Below are 18231 nucleotides of genomic sequence, written 5' to 3'. Positions count from 1 at the left end.
TCATCATATCAACTAGAGAGGGTTCCTCATATGGCTATAAGAAAGCGGATCGATTGACTCAAACTAATTGGGGGATTGGAGGAGCTTACCTTCCTCTTTCCGTAGCCATCTCGATACGCAAAATCCGTGAATCGACGAAGAAGATCGGAGTGGGGAAGTGGAGGAGATGAGAAAATGGGCGAGAGGAAGAAGAAGGCGGCTGGGTGGGTGGGGATTAGGGGTTGTGGTGGGGTGGGCGGGCGGCTGGGTTTATAAATGCCCAAACCCTACCGCCATAGGGCGCAGTAGTAGCAGACCACAACCTACCGCCATCAGACCAACGGTAGGTGCCTCCCCCCATGCCGATCTTCTGCGACCAAAAAATCGAGCAGCGCAGCGGTAGGGTTGCGCACCCTACCGCCGGTCCTACCGCCAAGCTCCCTGGCGGTAGGGTGCGCAACCCTACCGCTGCGCTGCTCGATTTTTTGGTCACAGAAGATCGGTGTGGGGGGAGGCACCTACCGTCGGGTCTGATGGCGGTAGGCTGTGGTCTGCTACCGCCGCGCCCTATGGCGGTAGGGTGCCTTTGTGTGCATTTTTTGCACCTTCTAACTTCTTTTGTCTTCAATTTTTGGCATACAACATTTAAACAACATATGTATGACATATAAAGCACACAATATATGATATATGATGCACACACCACAAATCTATAAATAAGGTAGGTTTGGTACATAGCAATTTAACGAAACAGTTTCACGAGCAAATTCATATGGTTCACGAAGCAAATATGCAAGTTTTTAGTTCAACGACACGGCAGCAACTTCAGTCCTTCCTTCCCCTCTTCGAATTTTGGTCCTCGTTATCCTTGGATCGCTTCTTGGCCGTTGTCTTCTTGCGGGCCGCAGGACGTGCTTTCTGAAATGGGGATGGACTCTGCCAGTCCTTCTTTGGCATATTCCTCTTCTCACGCTCGGTTGGCTGAGTTACTGGAGGTCCATCGTCATCATCGTACTCCTCCTCCTCCTCATCCTCATCGTGCTCTTCCTCTTCCTCACCATGTTCTTCTTCGACGCCCTCTTCTTCTGCGCCCTCTTCTTCCTCTTCCTCTGCATCATCATCATCGTCGTCGTTCTCCTCCTCGTCATCTTGAGCCGCCCTAGACGACGAGGCTGCATGGCTCGATGAAGCGAGGCTACACATCGGTGCAGGAGGAAAAACATCCTCGGTGTTTGTAGCACACCCAAGTAGGCCCACAAGCCGGCGTGCTTTGTTGACGTATTTCTGCAATGAAAACGGAAGAATATGTTAACTTCTCGAATGTCCAATGATAACGAAAATGAACTCCGTATTACCTTCATCGTTTCCCTCAACTTGTTCTCACTAGCTCGAGTCCCAGGGACAACACTAAGCGCATCAGAGGCATGAAAAATGCTTTTGTTCAGCTCCGAAGACTGCAAAGTAATAAAATGAGTCAATAGCACGAAAAGCTGATTTCACATGCTGTGGTTCGAAAGAGGTAAAAACAACATACCACTCTGTTCATGAGGGGTCTGTACTCCCTAAACCCGCCTTGAAGCTGTCTGATGCTCTCGTTGTAGGCTTCATTCTCTGAGGCATCATCGAACAGGTCTTCGGCATCTGCTGTCGTCCATTGGGGCCTCAGACGCAGACGATGCTTGATGCCATCGTCGTACCACAACATGTGATCCTCGTAGTCGTCCCAGTCAATCACTCTCCTCTCCGTGTCTTTGCGTGTTTTCCACTCGTTCCATTCATGCACGTATCTCGCATTTTCGGCTTCCCAATCCGTGATTGATTGATTCTTCTGCCTGCTCATCCTGTAATGCATAAGAAAGAATGTAAAACATCCTTCTTATATGAATGTAAAACATCAAAAATAAGAACTTAGAATCGATGAGGACGGCTTGTGGTACTCACAGGTGTAGGTCGTAGCCACCGGTATCGCGGACGATGACGGTTGGTGGTGTGTGTTGCACCTTACCAAATTGTGCGGCAACGCGCTGTGGCAAGTGGTACTCCACGGCATAGACACAAATCATGGGCACGATGCACCGGAAGAGAAGCCGGTCCTGCTTGCACATGCTGTTCAGCTCGAACCCCAACTCTCAATCATCACTATACGACCGCCAAGTAACCTATAATCAAACAATGTTAGGCTCAAGTGAAAGTGTTATCGAAACAATGGTAAGCTCAAGTGAAAATGTAATTCTTATACCTGGAAAGGCGTGAGAGCATCAAGCTCGTTGCTGAAGACCTTGTACAAGGCCTTCGATTCGCCCGTGTAGACATGCACCACGTCCCAAGCGTATGCGACGGTCGGGTTCCGATCATCTTCGCCATCTCCGCCATAGTCCGTCCATGCACGCGAGCGCAACTTCTCTGGACGGCCCACCGGGATTCGCTCCCACATCCAAATGGAGAGGCCCCATACACATCCACACATACCAGACGTGACTTCCGCTCTCCGGGTCGCGTCGTCAAGCTACAAACCATGTTCAGGTGATAAGATGTCAAAATGTAAAGCAACACACATCTAATATTTGAAAGAAAGTGATATTCACTTACCGAACGATATAGGTAGGCGAGTCCGGCGGCCCCCCAGCTGTACCCCGCATCCCAGTCCTTTAGGAAGTCGAGATACATCCATAGGACAGAGTTCTCGGAGCAGTCCGGAAACACTACCTCCGTGAGAATGTACCACAGGTAGGCCCTGGCGTACTGCTCCACCACCCGGGGCTCGGCATCTTCCGGGCACTTGCTCCGGTGCTCGAGGAGCCATGACAACGGTATGCCGGAAGTCCGGTTGCTCTTAGCGGGGGGGGGGGGGGGCAGTCGCCGATGAGGCTGACAACCCTCTCGTGCCAGTTCACCCTCTCCACTCTTCCTGTGAGAGCACGACCCTGGAGCGGTACTGCCGTAATCATCGCCCAATCCTCGAGGTTCACGGTCATCTCCCCACATGGAAGATGAAAGATGTGCGTCTCTGGCCACCACCGGTCGATCAAAGCCATGAGAGCTGAGTGGACAAGCGTCGGCGGCTTACGCTTGAACTGCAGGACGAAACCGAATAGTCGGGCTCTCCTGAAGAACGGTGCGTACTGCTCGTTGTACTCCATCTTAACCGTCGTCTTGTGAGCCCTCATCCGTAGTGGTGGCAGCATATGTGAAAATCAATAACCAAAGCATAATTATCATGAACATAATAGTTAGCAACTTGTTTTCATCAATTCGAAAGATTTGGTTTGAAATGGTAATTACCACTCCATTCTCAATGAAACGGACACGGTGACGCTTGTCGAACCTAGGGTCAAGCATGGTGTACTTCGTGCCGACGTCGTCCGCAAGAGGTGGCCTCCTAAAAGAATTGCATAAGCATATCAAAAGATTTTTCAACATGAACTAGAGTTCAACATTAACTACGAAACACATCGATGCATAACAAAAATTAATCACATCCAACAACATCCAACATGCATAATCTCATATATCAAGATGAACCTATGAGTTCAATCTTTGAATAATCATATATCAAGATTATTATGAACATGAACTAAATACAATACATATATCAAGAGCTAAATAAAATACTTTTATGAAGATGCAATCACCATGGTTCAAATGCATCATAACACATATTTCTCCAACAACATCCAACATGCAAAATCTCATTTTTTTGTTAAAAAACAAAAAAAAAAGAACTAGGGTTCATCTTGAGGATTCGTACACTACATATAACAAATATATCAAATATTCATCTCAAATATTCATCATACACTACATCCAATACTTGCATCATAGCATAGGAACATGCATCATCCATCATATAAAAAAAACATTCAAATCAATTATGAACTAGGGTTCATCTTAACACAACCATACCAACTATTCAATATAGTTCATATCTAACACAATATAACATCTAGAATCAACCTAAATCAATCCTAGGGTTATTTTTTTTTCAAATAGGAGAGATTTGAATCGAATAATGCGATGAATCGAAATGTGTTTGATTAAAACTTATTGGAGGGATTGAAAGAGCTTACTTTTCTTTCTTCGGGGCCATCTCGATCCGCAAAATCCGTCAACAAACGAAGAAGATCGGAGGGGGGGAGTGGAGGGGATGAGAGAAGGCGAGTTGGAGCAACTGCTCTGTTCTTTGTGGTGGGGGGCGGCTGGGTGGGGTGGGGGGGGGGGAGAAGGGGGTGGGGGCGGCCGGCCCCACGGTTTATATATGCCCACACCCTACCGCCAGAGACTCCGGCGGTAGGTTCAGACATCCTACCGCCGGGTGGAGCGACGATAGGGTGTGACGGAGGGGGCACGGAGGCCGTTATCGTTGCTGACGTGGACAAGTTTGCTACCGCCGCAGGTCTCGGCGGTAGGCTGTATGATCCTACCGCCGTGCCTCGTGGCAGTAGGGAAAAGGGTCAGATCTCGAAATGTTTTCAAACTGGGGTCAGATCTCGATTTTGTTTGATAAAAGGGTCAAAACACAAAATTTTGCCACAGACGGACATTGCTGAAAGACAAAGACCAACAGACGTACGTACTTACCGTGCGAGGCTCTCGGAGCAGAGGTCTGCTTCACGAGGAAGTACCCTGTCCCTGTGTGTGTGATATGTTGGGCAAGAAAGGAGGTACCGGAGAGCATATGAATAAGCTTTGTGAAGCAATACCTAGAGGAACACATGCCGTCAGAACTAGGTGTGCTGCTAATAGAAGCAAACCAATCATAGATGTAGGGCACTATGTGATTGCAGTTGACAAGCATAGCATTGCCTGCCACGCCCAGGCTGCAATTAATTTACATCTCTACTACTTCCATTTCAAAACCCGGCAGAAAAAGGTTGACTTAACTGACAACTTGAGCCTCAACCGCCCAGGTTCCCATTCTAGTTAGCAAAAAAACCTACAGTCCCTGGAACAATAAGTTCCTACCATAGATGATAAACAAGAACACATTGCCGCACAAACAAATCACAGAAAAACTGTCGGACGAGGCCGACCACCAGATCAAACTACATGGGGAATCCACAATAATCATCAGAGAGTATCAAAAGGACACTGGAACGCGACCATACCTGCAGAGACATACGAAGTGGACACCAACAGGTGCCTCTCAACAATGCCTGCGCCATGATCCTGAAATGGGGAACATACCGGCCGCGACCCTTGGCTGTGTTTCCATGTGCTCGAGAACACGAGCATTCTGCAAGATAAAGTACGCTCCCACCGTCGTCAAAGTTCAGATATACCATCTGCATTTCATGAAGAACTCCGTTATTGGCATTTGGCTGCCTAGAGAAGACAGTTAAGTGGACAAGTCAGATGCCTCAGATGCATAAACATGCCATGTCGTCTTGTTGTCAGCTACTGCAACTGAAACATAACAAGGAAAAATAACATGACATCAAAATCCAATTTCAAGAACTATAATGTACGCAAACAAGAATGAATGAATAAATTAATAAACACCAGTTAACCTGTTCATATCCATGTATATAAGCTTGCACATGTAGTATCTTCACTGGAAAAATACTTGGAACTAAAGCGAATACATGGGCCAGTCCTTTGCTGCCTTTAAACAATATTATTGTAGCCTTATCTAATTTCGAGCAACCATGAAGTACTATAGGGATCCATTGTCCTTCGTACACAAAATGGGCAAGAGCAGCATGAAACTCAACTCAACCATCTTGACATTCATTCCATGAATTAGTAAATGTTGAAGTTTGTCAAGTTGGTGTGATATACTTAAATTAGTCCTGCTGGGTACTGTAAACCCACATGTATATATACCTGGGTATGGCTTTATAGAAACAGCAGCGAGAAACAAAGAATGCACACAAGAGCTGCCTTGTACACCCAAGGCCTCAAGAGGAAAGTGGTGAACTTCTTCGGATGGCGAATAGGTTTTCTCCAGGTCAAAAGCTATGATCCTCGCTTTCCATGAAGCGGCAAAGTAAAATCCACCTGTCAAGATGATCGAAAGTCCTCTTTGTGCAAGCCACACCCGATGCAGAAGTTATCGACCCCTATCCCACTATGCCACTTAGTAATCCAATTTACAGCCTCAGTGAACTTAGCTCGTTTTATTTTCAGAAAACCAAAGATGTGTCGTTCATCAGTGTCTAAATCCAGATCACTGGGGCCATAAAAACACAGATTACAACGGAATGTCCAGAGCATTTTCCAACTTCTCTCCAAACAATGCTTGTCCTCCTCACAGCCTCTTTAAGAGGAAGCAGTGACATCACAGCAGGCTGAAACTCCCACGACAAGGGTCAAGGAAGGGCCTGAATTTTTAGTCGGGTTGAATTTTTATCCAAGCTCCCTGCCCGTCCCAGGCAACAAAACCCATAAAACACCCTTTTTTTTTTGCCCCAGAGGTTCAGATCCGTGGAGAACACCACAGGAATCACATCAAGGACTAATTTTGACGCACTGCTTGGATCCTCGGGGTAACAGTGAAATGCTCAAGTAAAGAGTACTTTTTTTTGCCCTGCTGTGATTCAGGGCAGCTACCCCAGGCGAGGAAGGTTCTCCATCCGTGAGGACGGCTCGTCGCCGACCCTGTGCTGGTGCTCTGCTCCGCCGCCTCATCGTCGAAGTAGTGCGCTGCAGGGAGGAAGGAGCGGCGGGTTAAGGGGGGAAAGGGATCCGCAACCGATCGATCTACTCAGGAATGTCTACACTGCTGCTTACTGGCTTCGCCAGAGTATGAGGGGGAGGGGGAGGAAGAGGAGCGGCTACTTCGCCGTCGTCTTCTCCGGTCTCGGCCATCGCTGCTGGAAGATCGTCGGAGCTCCGGCCAAGGCGCCTGGAGGCTGGAGCGATAGGAAAACAGAGGAGAAGAAATGAGACGAGAGAGAGACGGCTGCTCTTAGATGGGCTGGGCTCATTCTCCAGCCCAGCTTCATGGGCCGAGACCCACGGGTTCTTCTGGTGTGTCTCTGGCCGAGGCGGTCGCTGCAGCGTTGCTTGCCATACATTAGTCCCACCTCGGAAGTTCACGGCGCGCGGAACCGGTTTATAAGGCGAGGCGCTGCATCTTGTAGCACGACCTTACTTGAACAGGATCTGTTCTATAGGCTCGTACCGCTGCATCCTTTACCAATAAGGAGGCAAGCACTTCAGTCTGGTTGATGAATTCTGACCACTGGGCCAGAGCGTGATTAACGGCTCAGATTCACCTGATGGGTGCATCTACGGCTGTAGAGGATCGTTCCTGCCTGGCTCACACCTGTGCAGGGTGGCCCAGTGGTTGTCTGACAGACACAAAAATTCATTTTTTATTTTTTACTTTGCTGCAGAATTTTTCACCATTGTACTTCTTCCAGACTTGGGCCGTCTGACAGACACAGTGAAAATGCAACCCTTTTCTTCTTGCTTACAGAGTCATCTTCAAGAAAATAATCTGCAGTTTCATTTTCAAACTTCTTTAACCACATAATCTAACTATTTTTTTCCTCACAGAATCTGAAGCGCCTACAAATAATCTGCAGTTATATTTTAAACTTCTTTAGCCACACAATCTGATTCATTTTTTAGCTTCTTCAACCACAGAATCTATTTCTATTTGTAATCATACAGACAACTGAAATAATCTATGATTCAGTTCATGATATAGCAACAGGAGTCAGTAGAGCCAGACAATATGGTTCACCACTGCTCCTTCTAACATATCAGAGATTTCAAATGTATGTTGAGTGTGAGCGTGATAGTTGCCCCACAACAATAAACCACGTCGAGTTTAACCATCACATTCACAGCATTATCTCTTTGCACGACAGGCTCTCAAGAACCCACCCAACTGGCTTACAGCAACCACCGTCATCAGTATTACTCGTACATGATACCGCGATCAGTGCTTGATCGACGCCAAAGTTTGCTTCAGCGGCACCTGACGGGGACAAACAATAACCTCTTGTAAGTTACAAAAAAGAACCTTTTCGAAAAAAGTTACAAAAAAGAAAAAGAGCCTGCCCAGGCTGCAGTGAGGGCTCCCATGATGTGTTTTACATATGTACTACTCCCAAACCCAGCAGCAAGAGGTTGAATTGACCGACAAGTTGAGCCTGAACCGTTCAAGTTCCAGTTTCAGTTGGCAAATAATCCTACAGTTCGTGGAACAAAAGTTCCTACTATAGGTAGATCAAGCTCATAAACGAGAACACATTGCCGTGATCAGACGACACACAAACAAATCATAGAGGCTCGAGCTAGAGCAAATCATGGGTATCATCTCGGAGGCTGTTTTCGTCTTCCAAGCATATCCTCACTACTTCATGTGCAGAACTAAATCCGCATTCTTGAAAACAAGAGCCGGGGCCGAGCGCCGCTTCGCCATCACCAACTGCTATGCCTCAGGCCCACACGACGCCGTGGAGAGGTACCGTCCGTTCCACGCTCAAGAGGTGAACGGCGAGGCGCGCTTTGCCGGCTATGAGGTCGCCACCACCGACACCCGGCTGGCCGAACGCGGGCGGGCTAACTGCACTCCTTGCAGGCCTAGCCAATAGGGTGACACCCAGTTCTCAAGAACATGTTGGTCACTGACGAGTGCCTAAAGGTAACCGCCTCCTACCACCTTGTAGGTCCTGCGCCTCGTGTCCCGCGAGGGCTTGGGCGCCACCGAACCAGCCGATGACGACGACCGCCGCCGTTTTGCTGGTTGAACGACCTCATCATGGCACGAGCAGATCTCCCTGGCACTTGTCGAGGAAGAGGCGGTCCACATGGTGAGCTCGTTCAACTGGCAAAAACGCCGGCTCCTCGTCGGGAAGCTCATCGTCATGTTCTTCTTCATCCTCGCCCACGATGTACGGGAGGATATGTCTCCGACCATGGCATGGCAGTAGAGACCGGCCTGGGACCTGGAACATGCCAATAATTAGATTATTACTAGTAGCATTTTCTCTATCTTGGCGTTCGGAACTAGAACATCTGTAACAAACGAACGATCATTCCAAGACCAGACAAACACACTTGGGACTTACTTGTGCGAGGTTCTCGGAGCCGAGCTCTACTTCACGAGCTCTGTGTGTGTGTGCGTGTGTGTGTGTTGGGGAGGGAAAGAAGTTGCAAGGGACGCGATATAAAGAGGAGGCGAGTGGGAGGGGAATGCGATTCCGAGGGCATGGGCGGTGTACGCGCCTGTGATCTCCAGCCACTCCTTTCTCCGGTTCCATTCGACATACGGGGACAATCAGTAAGCACAGGGAATACTTTCTCACTCTCTCATCTCCTCCACTCCTTTCAGCAGCCATATGCGTGCGCTCAGGGATCAAAAGCTGAAAGCTAGTCACCACTAAATTTGGTTCTGGTTTCAGACCTTGGGGAAAAAGCAAGAGAGATAAACTGAAAAGAGGAGGAAGACAGAGTCGCATTGGGTGGTGGGTGGGTGGGGATGGATGTAGCTTCAACACCATGTGAAAAGAGAGTCTAGTTCAGAGACCCCCACGCAGGTAGAAGCACTGGCATTTTGCGTTTCAGTCGCGCAATTTAACGGATCTAGATGGACCGAAGCAAATTTAAAGGGAGATTAGACAACAGAAACTTGTGAAAATAGTACACTAATATGACAATTTTCATGGTATGACGGCAGCACTGTATGGATGCAAGTAGACCCAGAGGAAGTTAGATGGTGGCAAAAACACCCATATAGAGGTCAGATCGATGTGGAGTTTAATTAGTGACATTTAACTCACAGGCTTTGCATTGCCTGCCCAGGCTGCAGTGTGGGTTCTCAGGATGTGATCTACATCTCTTCTACTGACAAGCCTAACATCAAAAGGTTGAATGAACTGACAAGTTGAGCCTGAACCGTTCAAGTTCCCATTTCAATTTGGCAAAAAATCCTACAGTTCTTGGAAAAGCAAGTTCCTACCATAGATAAATCAAGCTAATAAAAGAGAACACATTGGTGCAATCAGAGAATACACAAACAAATCCTAGAGAAACCATCGGAGAAGGATGCTGACTACTGGATCAACTATATGGGAAATCTACAACAGCCACAAGGAAGTATCAAAAGGACGCTGCCTATCAAGAGTGATTACTGGAACGTGACCATACCTGCAGATTCGTAGACACACACGAAGTGGACGACAACAGGTGCCTCTCAAGAATGTCAGTGGCATGCCAAGGTCCAATGCTGCCACTTTTTACACTAACCCCATGGAGGCAGGCACCGGGGGCTTGGGCCAGGGGCGGTGCCGCTAGCCATGGGGTAAGTCGTGCAGCAGCAGCAGCAGCTCCACATTCCCCGGTGATGGCAGAGAAGCCTTGATGGGTTGATGTAGTGTTGTAATGTCGATCTGTTGGATGTGAGAGATCGGTGGATATTGGCGAGGTATTAAAGGAGGCAGATGGATGTGTTGTGCTTCTGAATCAAACACCTGTGCATAAGAGCTGTCCAGAAATGAATGTCGAGTATTTTTTATGACATGGCTGGATGAGAGGTTTGCAGAAGTAGTTAGTGGGAGACAACCTTTTAATAATAGATGATTAGAAACGGAACATGCTGTCCAACTAAAATGGCAGTCTACAACAGAATATGATGCAAAAACAATCAGGCTCTTCACATAAAATTCTGGATCCTCCATCGATCACTTTAAAATTGGGGTAATTATCCTCATCGGTGAGTTATCTCTCTAAGAATTCTTGATGTCCAGCCTCGCTTGTCATTTAGGCCAGCAAAATGGACCATGAAATCTCCATCTGAATAAGCCCCTGCACAGTCAACACGCACTGAGCAACTATGTGCAGATGATAATGGCAATGTACGAAGTAACAACGTGAATTTGGTGAGAATTTGACAAACAATCATGATTCCAGCACCAAACAAACATGCAGCATGGATAGTTTTCTAAAAAGAATCCAGGAGAAGTATTTAATTCATCAAACAGAGCTTTCAATTTTTAATTTCAAATTTATTTGTGTTATGATAAATAAAAAGGAGAAAACTGTTGTCAGTGGCGACTTTTGTCTTTTCTGTCTATATCTATAACTTAGAATATGTCAAGGGCTTCTCCTTTTAGTTTCTCCTAACACGAGTCAAGTTTGAAGTTGACACTTCGAACAGATGTTTGATTAACTAATGTCCACCTTCTAAATTCATCCAGGCCTAATTTTTCATATTTTCACGAAATGGATACTTGCACCTGATATGTGCCATACATAACAGGCAAAATTTCTCGGAAGAAAGGGAGTGTTTACTTCTGTGAATGGCTTATTTCAGCTAAGAACTAAAATTTGATTATAAATTAGTGAAGCAGTGGCCAACAGGAATAAGATGACTAAGAACAACCCAGTGTCTGGTTGATTATAAACAACTGACATGTTACATATGATATTTTTCTTGAGAGGACTGTACATGTATTGGCAGAGAACAGTACATGTCATCTTTCTTGTTCATGAGTAACGGACTCCTGATTTAATTCAGATTCTGTTTCTTTAGAGTGGGAATAATCATGTATTCAGAAACATTACACTTCAACCACATATATCATGTGCTCAATTCTAAATACCAGTGCACCGTTTAGCTTAGTATGGACTGATATTCAATCACAAAAGGCACATGTAGCACTTCAATCGAGTCTTAGGAGATAAATCTGAAGAACTCTTAGGAGATCCAGTCTTCATTAACAATCCAGTACTTCTTTCACTTTCGAATGCAAATAACTGCAGCATCTATGGAATGAATAGGGAATGAGCATATCAGGAAACCTTTCCATGTAGTGGATGGGTGGAAGATCAGGCGGTGAACTGATTTCCACGTAGCAACCCAAGGATATGAGTTGAAGAGGCACTGCATTTTTGCTATACGGACGTGTTCTTTTGTTTCTTCAGGTGACAAGTGATCCACGATATGCTTCAGTGCTGCATTATCCCCACTTTTTGTGGAACCAAATTGTACAAATGATGTATGGTTCCACCATGTATCTAAAAATCTCTCACTCCATTTCGACCTCCTTATGAAGAACAGTCCTACACGAGGAGCATGGTTAATATTTGACGCATGAGATATCCATATCTTATTTTGTGCTGAACCTCCTGTCTATAAGATGGTAATGTAAGATTGTGAACTATAGCAACGAAATAATAAGAAAAGTGGAATGAATTATCATGGATGTATCTTTCCAAGTATGTTTCCCTAGGATATTAGTAAGATGTGAATCTCGGTGTCTATTAACTTGATCAGTTTGCTCTAGGTCACAAGTATGGATCAGCCTCAGTGTACAAATGAGTTATACTAAACTATCCTATGCATACTCTGAAGATACAGCAGTAGGTGAGCAGACATTTGTGTTAATGAGCGTGAATCACAAAAATTGCCATTGCTTTGCTTGGCAAATGATTTGGACAAACATAAAGTAAAAATGAACAATGTGAGCCTCCCTGTTCATCTAAAAAAAATTAACAATGTGCCAGTTTCACCTACCGGCATTAACCCCATTGATGTCCTCTGTCAGAATGAGATCAGGCGATGCATCAAAATCACTATGCCCAATCACCGAGAACAAAATCTCCTCCTTCAGTAAAAGCAATCAGGATAAAAAAACTTATATTAACTACATAAGCAACTGAGAGGGCCTCGAAATATTCTTGCAAACTTATTGGTTAGAACAAGATTCCATCAAAGCATCAGACTTACCAACGAGATGTCAGGGTTAGTAACCAGCGTATCCTGAAATCAAGGTCCGATTAAGATCAATGAACCACCGCGAGATTGGTTCCAAAAGGAGCAAGAACCATCATATAGTTTCTTAGTGCAGGAGAACATAAGCCGACAGGGGAATGATAATGCAGCCGCGGCGACCCACCGCGTCGTTCCAGAAGAGCCAGTGGTGGCGGCGCAGGCGGGCGCGGAGGGCAAGGACCTTGCTCCAGGCGGGCGGGCGGCCGGGGTCGACCGCGCCGGGGGGCAGCGCGGCGAAGCCGTACCCGTGCGCGGCCGCGTACGCGCGCTTGTTCCGCGCGGTGGCCGCCAGCACGCCGCGGAAAGACCGCCCCCGCACGCCTCGGCCCGACAGGCCCTCGTCGGAGAGCGTGACGATAGAGAAGCTGAGCCGCTGCCCGGCGAGGGGGCGGCGCCCTGCGGCGGGGGGTAGGCACCGGCGGCGCAGGGAGTTGGCGCGGCGGAGGAGGAGCGCGGAGAGGGGCGGGAGGAGGAAGAGGAGCAGCAGCGGGAGGAGGAGAAGGTGGCGGTGGCGGAGGCGGAGGCGAGCGGGGTGGTGGGCGGCGCGGCGCGCCCGGGCGCCCATCTGAGCTCGCCGCCGGTGGCTGAGACGGGTGGTAGAGCAAATCAAAGCAACGAATCTTTGCTCATGAAGTGGAGACTCGTGTCTTTTTTTTTTTTTTAGGGAAATGCCATCATGGCGGTTTATATTTCATCTGAGAATAAAGATACATCGTTTGTTAAAACATCCACTAAGAAACCCGGGGGCTCCGATTTCCAAACAATTGTTCGAGACACCTCCGAGTTCTTAGCTAGCAGATCCGCCGCCATATTGGCTTCCCGAGGGCAATGGCTAAAAACTATAGAGATAAAATTGCTAGATAGGAAAGTGCATTCTTCATATATTGCCGCTGCTGGTCCTAAAGAATTCCCGCCACTCAGCATGATTTTGATTACCTCCAGACAGTCCGCTTCGACATAGATTTTGTTGCAACCAACTTCATTCGCTAGTAGGAGGCCATCTCGTAGTCCTCTAGCCTCTGCCGTCGCTGCGTCTTCCACAAAGGGTATATCACTGCAGGAAGCAGCGACAAAGAAACCGGCCTCATCACGCAGCACTGCCCCCGTACCCCCTGTACCAGTGTCCTGATCAAAAGCTGCATCGACATTAAGTTTGATGACGCCCTCAGGCGGCTTGGACCAGCCATGTCTTTTAATTTTAGTTTGCTTCAACCTTGCTCGTGAAAAGTTCTGCACTAAAGTTGATATAGCTTGGGCCGACCTTGCTGACTCACAGATGTTCTCACCGTGTGTGTATTTGCGTCGTTCCCACCATACATACCAGATTGTTGTGGCCACTAGATCATTGCGCTGGACATCGGCCACAAGTGGACATATGGTACTTTTGGATAATAGGAGATCGGCCCGCGCCGAACCTCCATCTCTCTCTATTGTGCAGATTTCATTCACCAGCTCCTGTAGTCCAAGAATTCGCCAAATTTCCTGTACCCTCGGGCACAGAAACATAGCATGCCTAATGCTTTCACAGTCCGAACTACAAAGGAGACACTGGAAACTTGTGGTCATATGTCTGTTCGCTAAAACACCACGGCAAGGAATAGCTCCAAGCAAAGTCCTCCAAACATGGATTTTGATTTTTGATGGCACACGCAATTTCCAAATGGTACGCCAGACTGGACTAGTACTTGAGGCTTGTAATGAGTTTGTCGTCCTCAACTTTCGTCCATGTTGGTGCTCCCACTCTTCATGGTAAGCCGATCTTACTGAGAAAATTCCACTTCTATTAAAGTGCCATGATACAAAATCTTCCATCATTCCAAAGCTAGAGGGATATTCATAATACGCTGCACATCAATTGGCCAAAAAAGATCATTTAACAATTGTTCATCCCACACTCTGTTTTCCGAATCAATGAGTTCAGAAACTCTTGTGATCACTATATTTCCCCTTGGTGTAAAAAATTTGTGGGTCGGGCTGCTGGGAATCCAAGGGTCCTCCTAGATATTAATATGTGATCCATCTCCTACTCTCCAAATGTATCCTCTCTTAAAAGACTGAATTCCACTCCAGAGACTCTGCCAGATATATGAACTACCCTTCTTCAACGTACAGTTCAGAAGGTCACCGTTGGGGAAATACTTTGCTTTCAATACTGTGGCACATAATGATTCCGGTTCACACAAAAGCCTCCAACATTGTTTTGCCAAAAGAGCCAAATTAAAGCAATGCAAGTCCCGGAAGCCCATACCACCCTTCTCCTTCGGGACGCACATCTTCCACCAGGCAAACCAATGCATATGTTTTTTGAAATCCTCATCTCCCCACCAATATTTCGACATGGTGGTGGTTATACTGTTGCACACTTGTTTTGGAAGTTTGAAAACTGACATTGTGTATGAGGGAATAGCTTGTACTACAGCCTTTAGTAAGACCTCTCTCCCACCAACAGATAGTAGTTTCTCCTTCCACCCTCTAATTCTGCTTAAAACTCTATCTATGAGATGTTGAAAGCAATCTGATCTGTCCACTCCCACAATTGGGGGCAACCCCAAATATTTATCCGTGAGCGCTTCTGCCATTATATTAAGTGAGGTGCACACTTCCACTCTTGTATCAACAGGAGTGCACGGACTGAAAAAAATACTGGATTTGGCCTCACTCACCATCTGGCCAGAAGCAGCGCAGTAATCATCAAGCGCCCTTCGGAGGCTGGTTGCATTGGTGGCATCAGCTCGCATGAGGATTAGCGAGTCATCCGCAAAAAGAAGGTGAGAGACCGAGGGGGCATCACGACACACTTTGACTCCCAATAAATTTCCAACCTCCTCCTCGTGCATAATTAGACTTGATAAACCCTTAGCACATAGCAAGAACAAGTACGGTGAAAGAGGATCGCCCTGCCTTAGGCCCCTGGAAGGAACAAAAAAGTCAGTTAACTCGTTATTCACCCGTACCTGGTATTTTACCGATTTAACACACTCCTTGATGAGGGCCACCCAATGTTCCATAAATCCCAACCGTAATAGAATCGCCTCCAAGAAAGTCCACTCCACCCGGTCATATGCCTTGTGCATATTGAGTTTCACCGCACAAGTGCCATATTTACCGGTTGTTTTCCTCTTGATCGCATGATATGACTCAAAAGCTACCAGAAAGTTATCAGTGATAAGCCGTCTAGGGACGAAGGCACTTTGATTGGGGGAGATGATCTCAGAAAGAAAAAGTTTCAGTCGGTTTGCAAGGAGTTTTGAAATCACTTTATAGACCACATTACATAGGCTAATCAGACGGAATTGGGTTATAACTTCTGGGTTGTCTATCTTCGGGATGAGCACAATAGTTGTGTTGTTCCACCCATCAGGGATCTTACGAGAATTGACAGCAAGTAACACTTCATCAATCAAGTCCTCTCCAATTATGTGCCAAAACCTCTTGTAAAACACAGCATGAAGGCCGTCAGGGCCAGGGGCCTTGAGGTCACCGATGTTGAACATAGCGTTCTTAACTTCCTCTCGTGTGTATGGTTTATTCAGCTCCTGGTTCATTGCATCCGACACACGAGGCTTTACCTTGTCAATTACATTCATATCCGGTACCAACAATGACGTAAAGTACGCTGCTGCATGGGACCGTATCTCCCCCTGGTCTTCAATCCATGTGCCATTCTCTCTTTGTAAACACTTGATAAAGTTTCTCTTACGCCGACCATTTGCTGCCCTATGAAAGAAATCAGAGTTTTTGTCACCACGAGTAAGCCAATCAGCTCGTCCTCGCTGCATCCAGTAGAGCTCCTCCTGCTCTAGTAGTTTCTCAATTTGCATGTGTAGTTCATGTTGCCTTATAACCGTGTCATCAGTTAAAAGCCCAGATAGCACTTCATTCAGTTTCTTTTGGAGCTCCCGAAGCTTTGTACGAGGTCCTTTGATTACCTTCTTGTCCCAACTATGCAGCGCTTGATGTACATCAGCTGCGAGTTCAGCAAAGGGTGCTACCCCCAGAGCTTTGCGCGCCTCCCAGGATGTCTGGATGATAGTCTCGACATCCTCCTCTGCTAACCAACGTGCCTCAAACCTGCACGGTCCAGGTGCACCTCGCGGCAGCATGCCGATCTGAAAATTGGTATCGATCAGGACCGGCCTATGGTCTGATTTGTTAAACTCTTCATTGGATACTCCAAAAATAGGGAACAAATCAGCCCACTGCATGTTACCAACAACTCGATCTAAGCGTTCCCGAATATGTCCTCGGCGCCAAGAAAATTTATCTCCTGTGTAACCCAAATCGTCTAATGCACAGTCGCTTAGAGCATCGCTAAAAGCCTGCATGCATCGCTGCGATCTTGCAATACCTCCCTCCTTCTCATGTGCATGAAGGATTTCATTAAAATCGCCCGCCACCAGCCATGGTAAGTTTAACATTGCATGTAGTTGTCTCAAATAATCCCAGGATAAGTGTTTCCTCTCACCACTTGGTTCACCATAGAACTCTGTAAATCGCCAACCCCCACTACCTAACTCATTTATCCGGATATCAATATAGTTGGGCTGTACTTCCGTTGACGTAATTGTCAAACCACAGCATTACTAAACCTCCACTTCTACCATCACTTTCCGTCACAGCCATTGCATCGAAGCCGAGCCTTCTTCTTAGTTTTTCTGCCTTAGCTTTGTTCAGATGGGCTTCAGACAGGAAAAGCACATCAGGGCGAACCTGCCCTTAGATCCCCAATAGCGCTCGAACCGCCGCGGGTTTCCGCATCCCGCGGCAATTCCAACACAGAATTTTCATTGTGATCAGTCTGAACGAAACGAACAAGTTGATTGAGAAGACGAATCTTAATCAAGAAACCTACCGTAGTCAAAACGATACGGAGGGACAAAAAACCGGTCGCAACTCCTTGCAGAACAATGGTGCTGCGCCGGGATAGAACACCAGCTATGCCGGACGCACGCCGGGGTGTGAACTTTGCACTCGTCTGATTCTTTGAAACAGCCGAGTATACAGACCACAGGAACAACAAACAGGCTAACTCATCTCTTCTCCTCCCCACGTCCGTGTCTTGGCATGTTCGTCTGCTCTGTTCCGAACAGTTATGCACTCACTAAATTTGACAAACCAAGACAATTCAAATGTATACCTTTTCAATTTCATTATTCAAATATAACATAGGCCCTTGTCGAAGAGCGTCACGATGGAGAAGCTTGGTCGGTGTCCGGTGAGGGGGCATGTGTTGGAGAACACGGTAATTTCGAAAATTTCCTACGATCACGCAAGATCTATCTAGGTGATGCATAGCAATGAGAGGGGAGAATGTGTCCACGTATCCTCGTAGATCGAAAGCAGAAGCGTTTAGTTAACGCGGTTGATGTAGTCGAACGTCTTCGTGATCCAACCGATCCAAGCACTGAACGTACGACACCTCCGCGTTCAGCACACGTTCAGCTCGGGGACGTCCCTCGTACTCTTGATCCAGTTGAGGCTGAGGGAAAGTTTCGTCAGCACGACGGCGTGGTGACGGTGATGAT

The 18231-nt window shown here is 46.9% G+C and overlaps 2 protein-coding genes and 1 non-coding gene across 6 annotated transcripts; 1 reads left to right on the top strand and 2 right to left on the bottom strand.

The window, feature by feature from the left end:
- Positions 1-657: 657 nt before the first annotated feature.
- Positions 658-6859, bottom strand: LOC123088074 (protein FAM9A). Its single transcript, XM_044510230.1, has 9 exons — positions 6709-6859; positions 5487-6621; positions 5085-5382; positions 2569-3358; positions 2219-2485; positions 1921-2138; positions 1514-1820; positions 1335-1433; positions 658-1263 (listed from the first exon to the last, which is right to left on the bottom strand). The coding sequence occupies exons 6-9, from the start codon at positions 2082-2084 to the stop codon at positions 805-807; spliced, it is 1029 nt and encodes a 342-aa protein (XP_044366165.1). The 5' UTR covers positions 2085-2138; positions 2219-2485; positions 2569-3358; positions 5085-5382; positions 5487-6621; positions 6709-6859; the 3' UTR covers positions 658-804.
- A 203-nt stretch (positions 6860-7062) lies between these two features.
- LOC123089026 (small nucleolar RNA U3) lies at positions 7063-7281 on the top strand. Its single transcript, XR_006442219.1, has one exon. It is a non-coding gene; the product is annotated as a small nucleolar RNA U3 (small nucleolar RNA).
- A 310-nt stretch (positions 7282-7591) lies between these two features.
- LOC123088073 (alpha-1,2-galactosyltransferase gmh3) lies at positions 7592-13370 on the bottom strand. Of its 4 annotated transcripts, none has more exons than XM_044510228.1 (7): positions 12831-13370; positions 12662-12694; positions 12449-12539; positions 11734-11994; positions 10496-10737; positions 10081-10416; positions 7592-8879 (listed from the first exon to the last, which is right to left on the bottom strand). In XM_044510228.1, the coding sequence occupies exons 1-5, from the start codon at positions 13269-13271 to the stop codon at positions 10640-10642; spliced, it is 924 nt and encodes a 307-aa protein (XP_044366163.1). In that variant the 5' UTR covers positions 13272-13370; the 3' UTR covers positions 7592-8879; positions 10081-10416; positions 10496-10639. The 4 variants fall into 4 exon arrangements, with proteins under 4 accessions (XP_044366163.1, XP_044366164.1, XP_044366161.1 ...); XM_044510229.1 differs by having other exon boundaries at positions 10081-10403; XM_044510226.1 differs by having other exon boundaries at positions 10081-10737.
- Positions 13371-18231: the final 4861 nt, after the last annotated feature.

Source organism: Triticum aestivum, chromosome 4A (genome assembly GCF_018294505.1).
Source record: "Triticum aestivum cultivar Chinese Spring chromosome 4A, IWGSC CS RefSeq v2.1, whole genome shotgun sequence".
In the NCBI taxonomy this organism is placed as follows: Eukaryota; Viridiplantae; Streptophyta; class Magnoliopsida; order Poales; family Poaceae; genus Triticum; species Triticum aestivum.
Note: the sequence above shows the minus strand (reverse complement) of the source record. Positions and strands in the feature narration are given on the sequence as shown.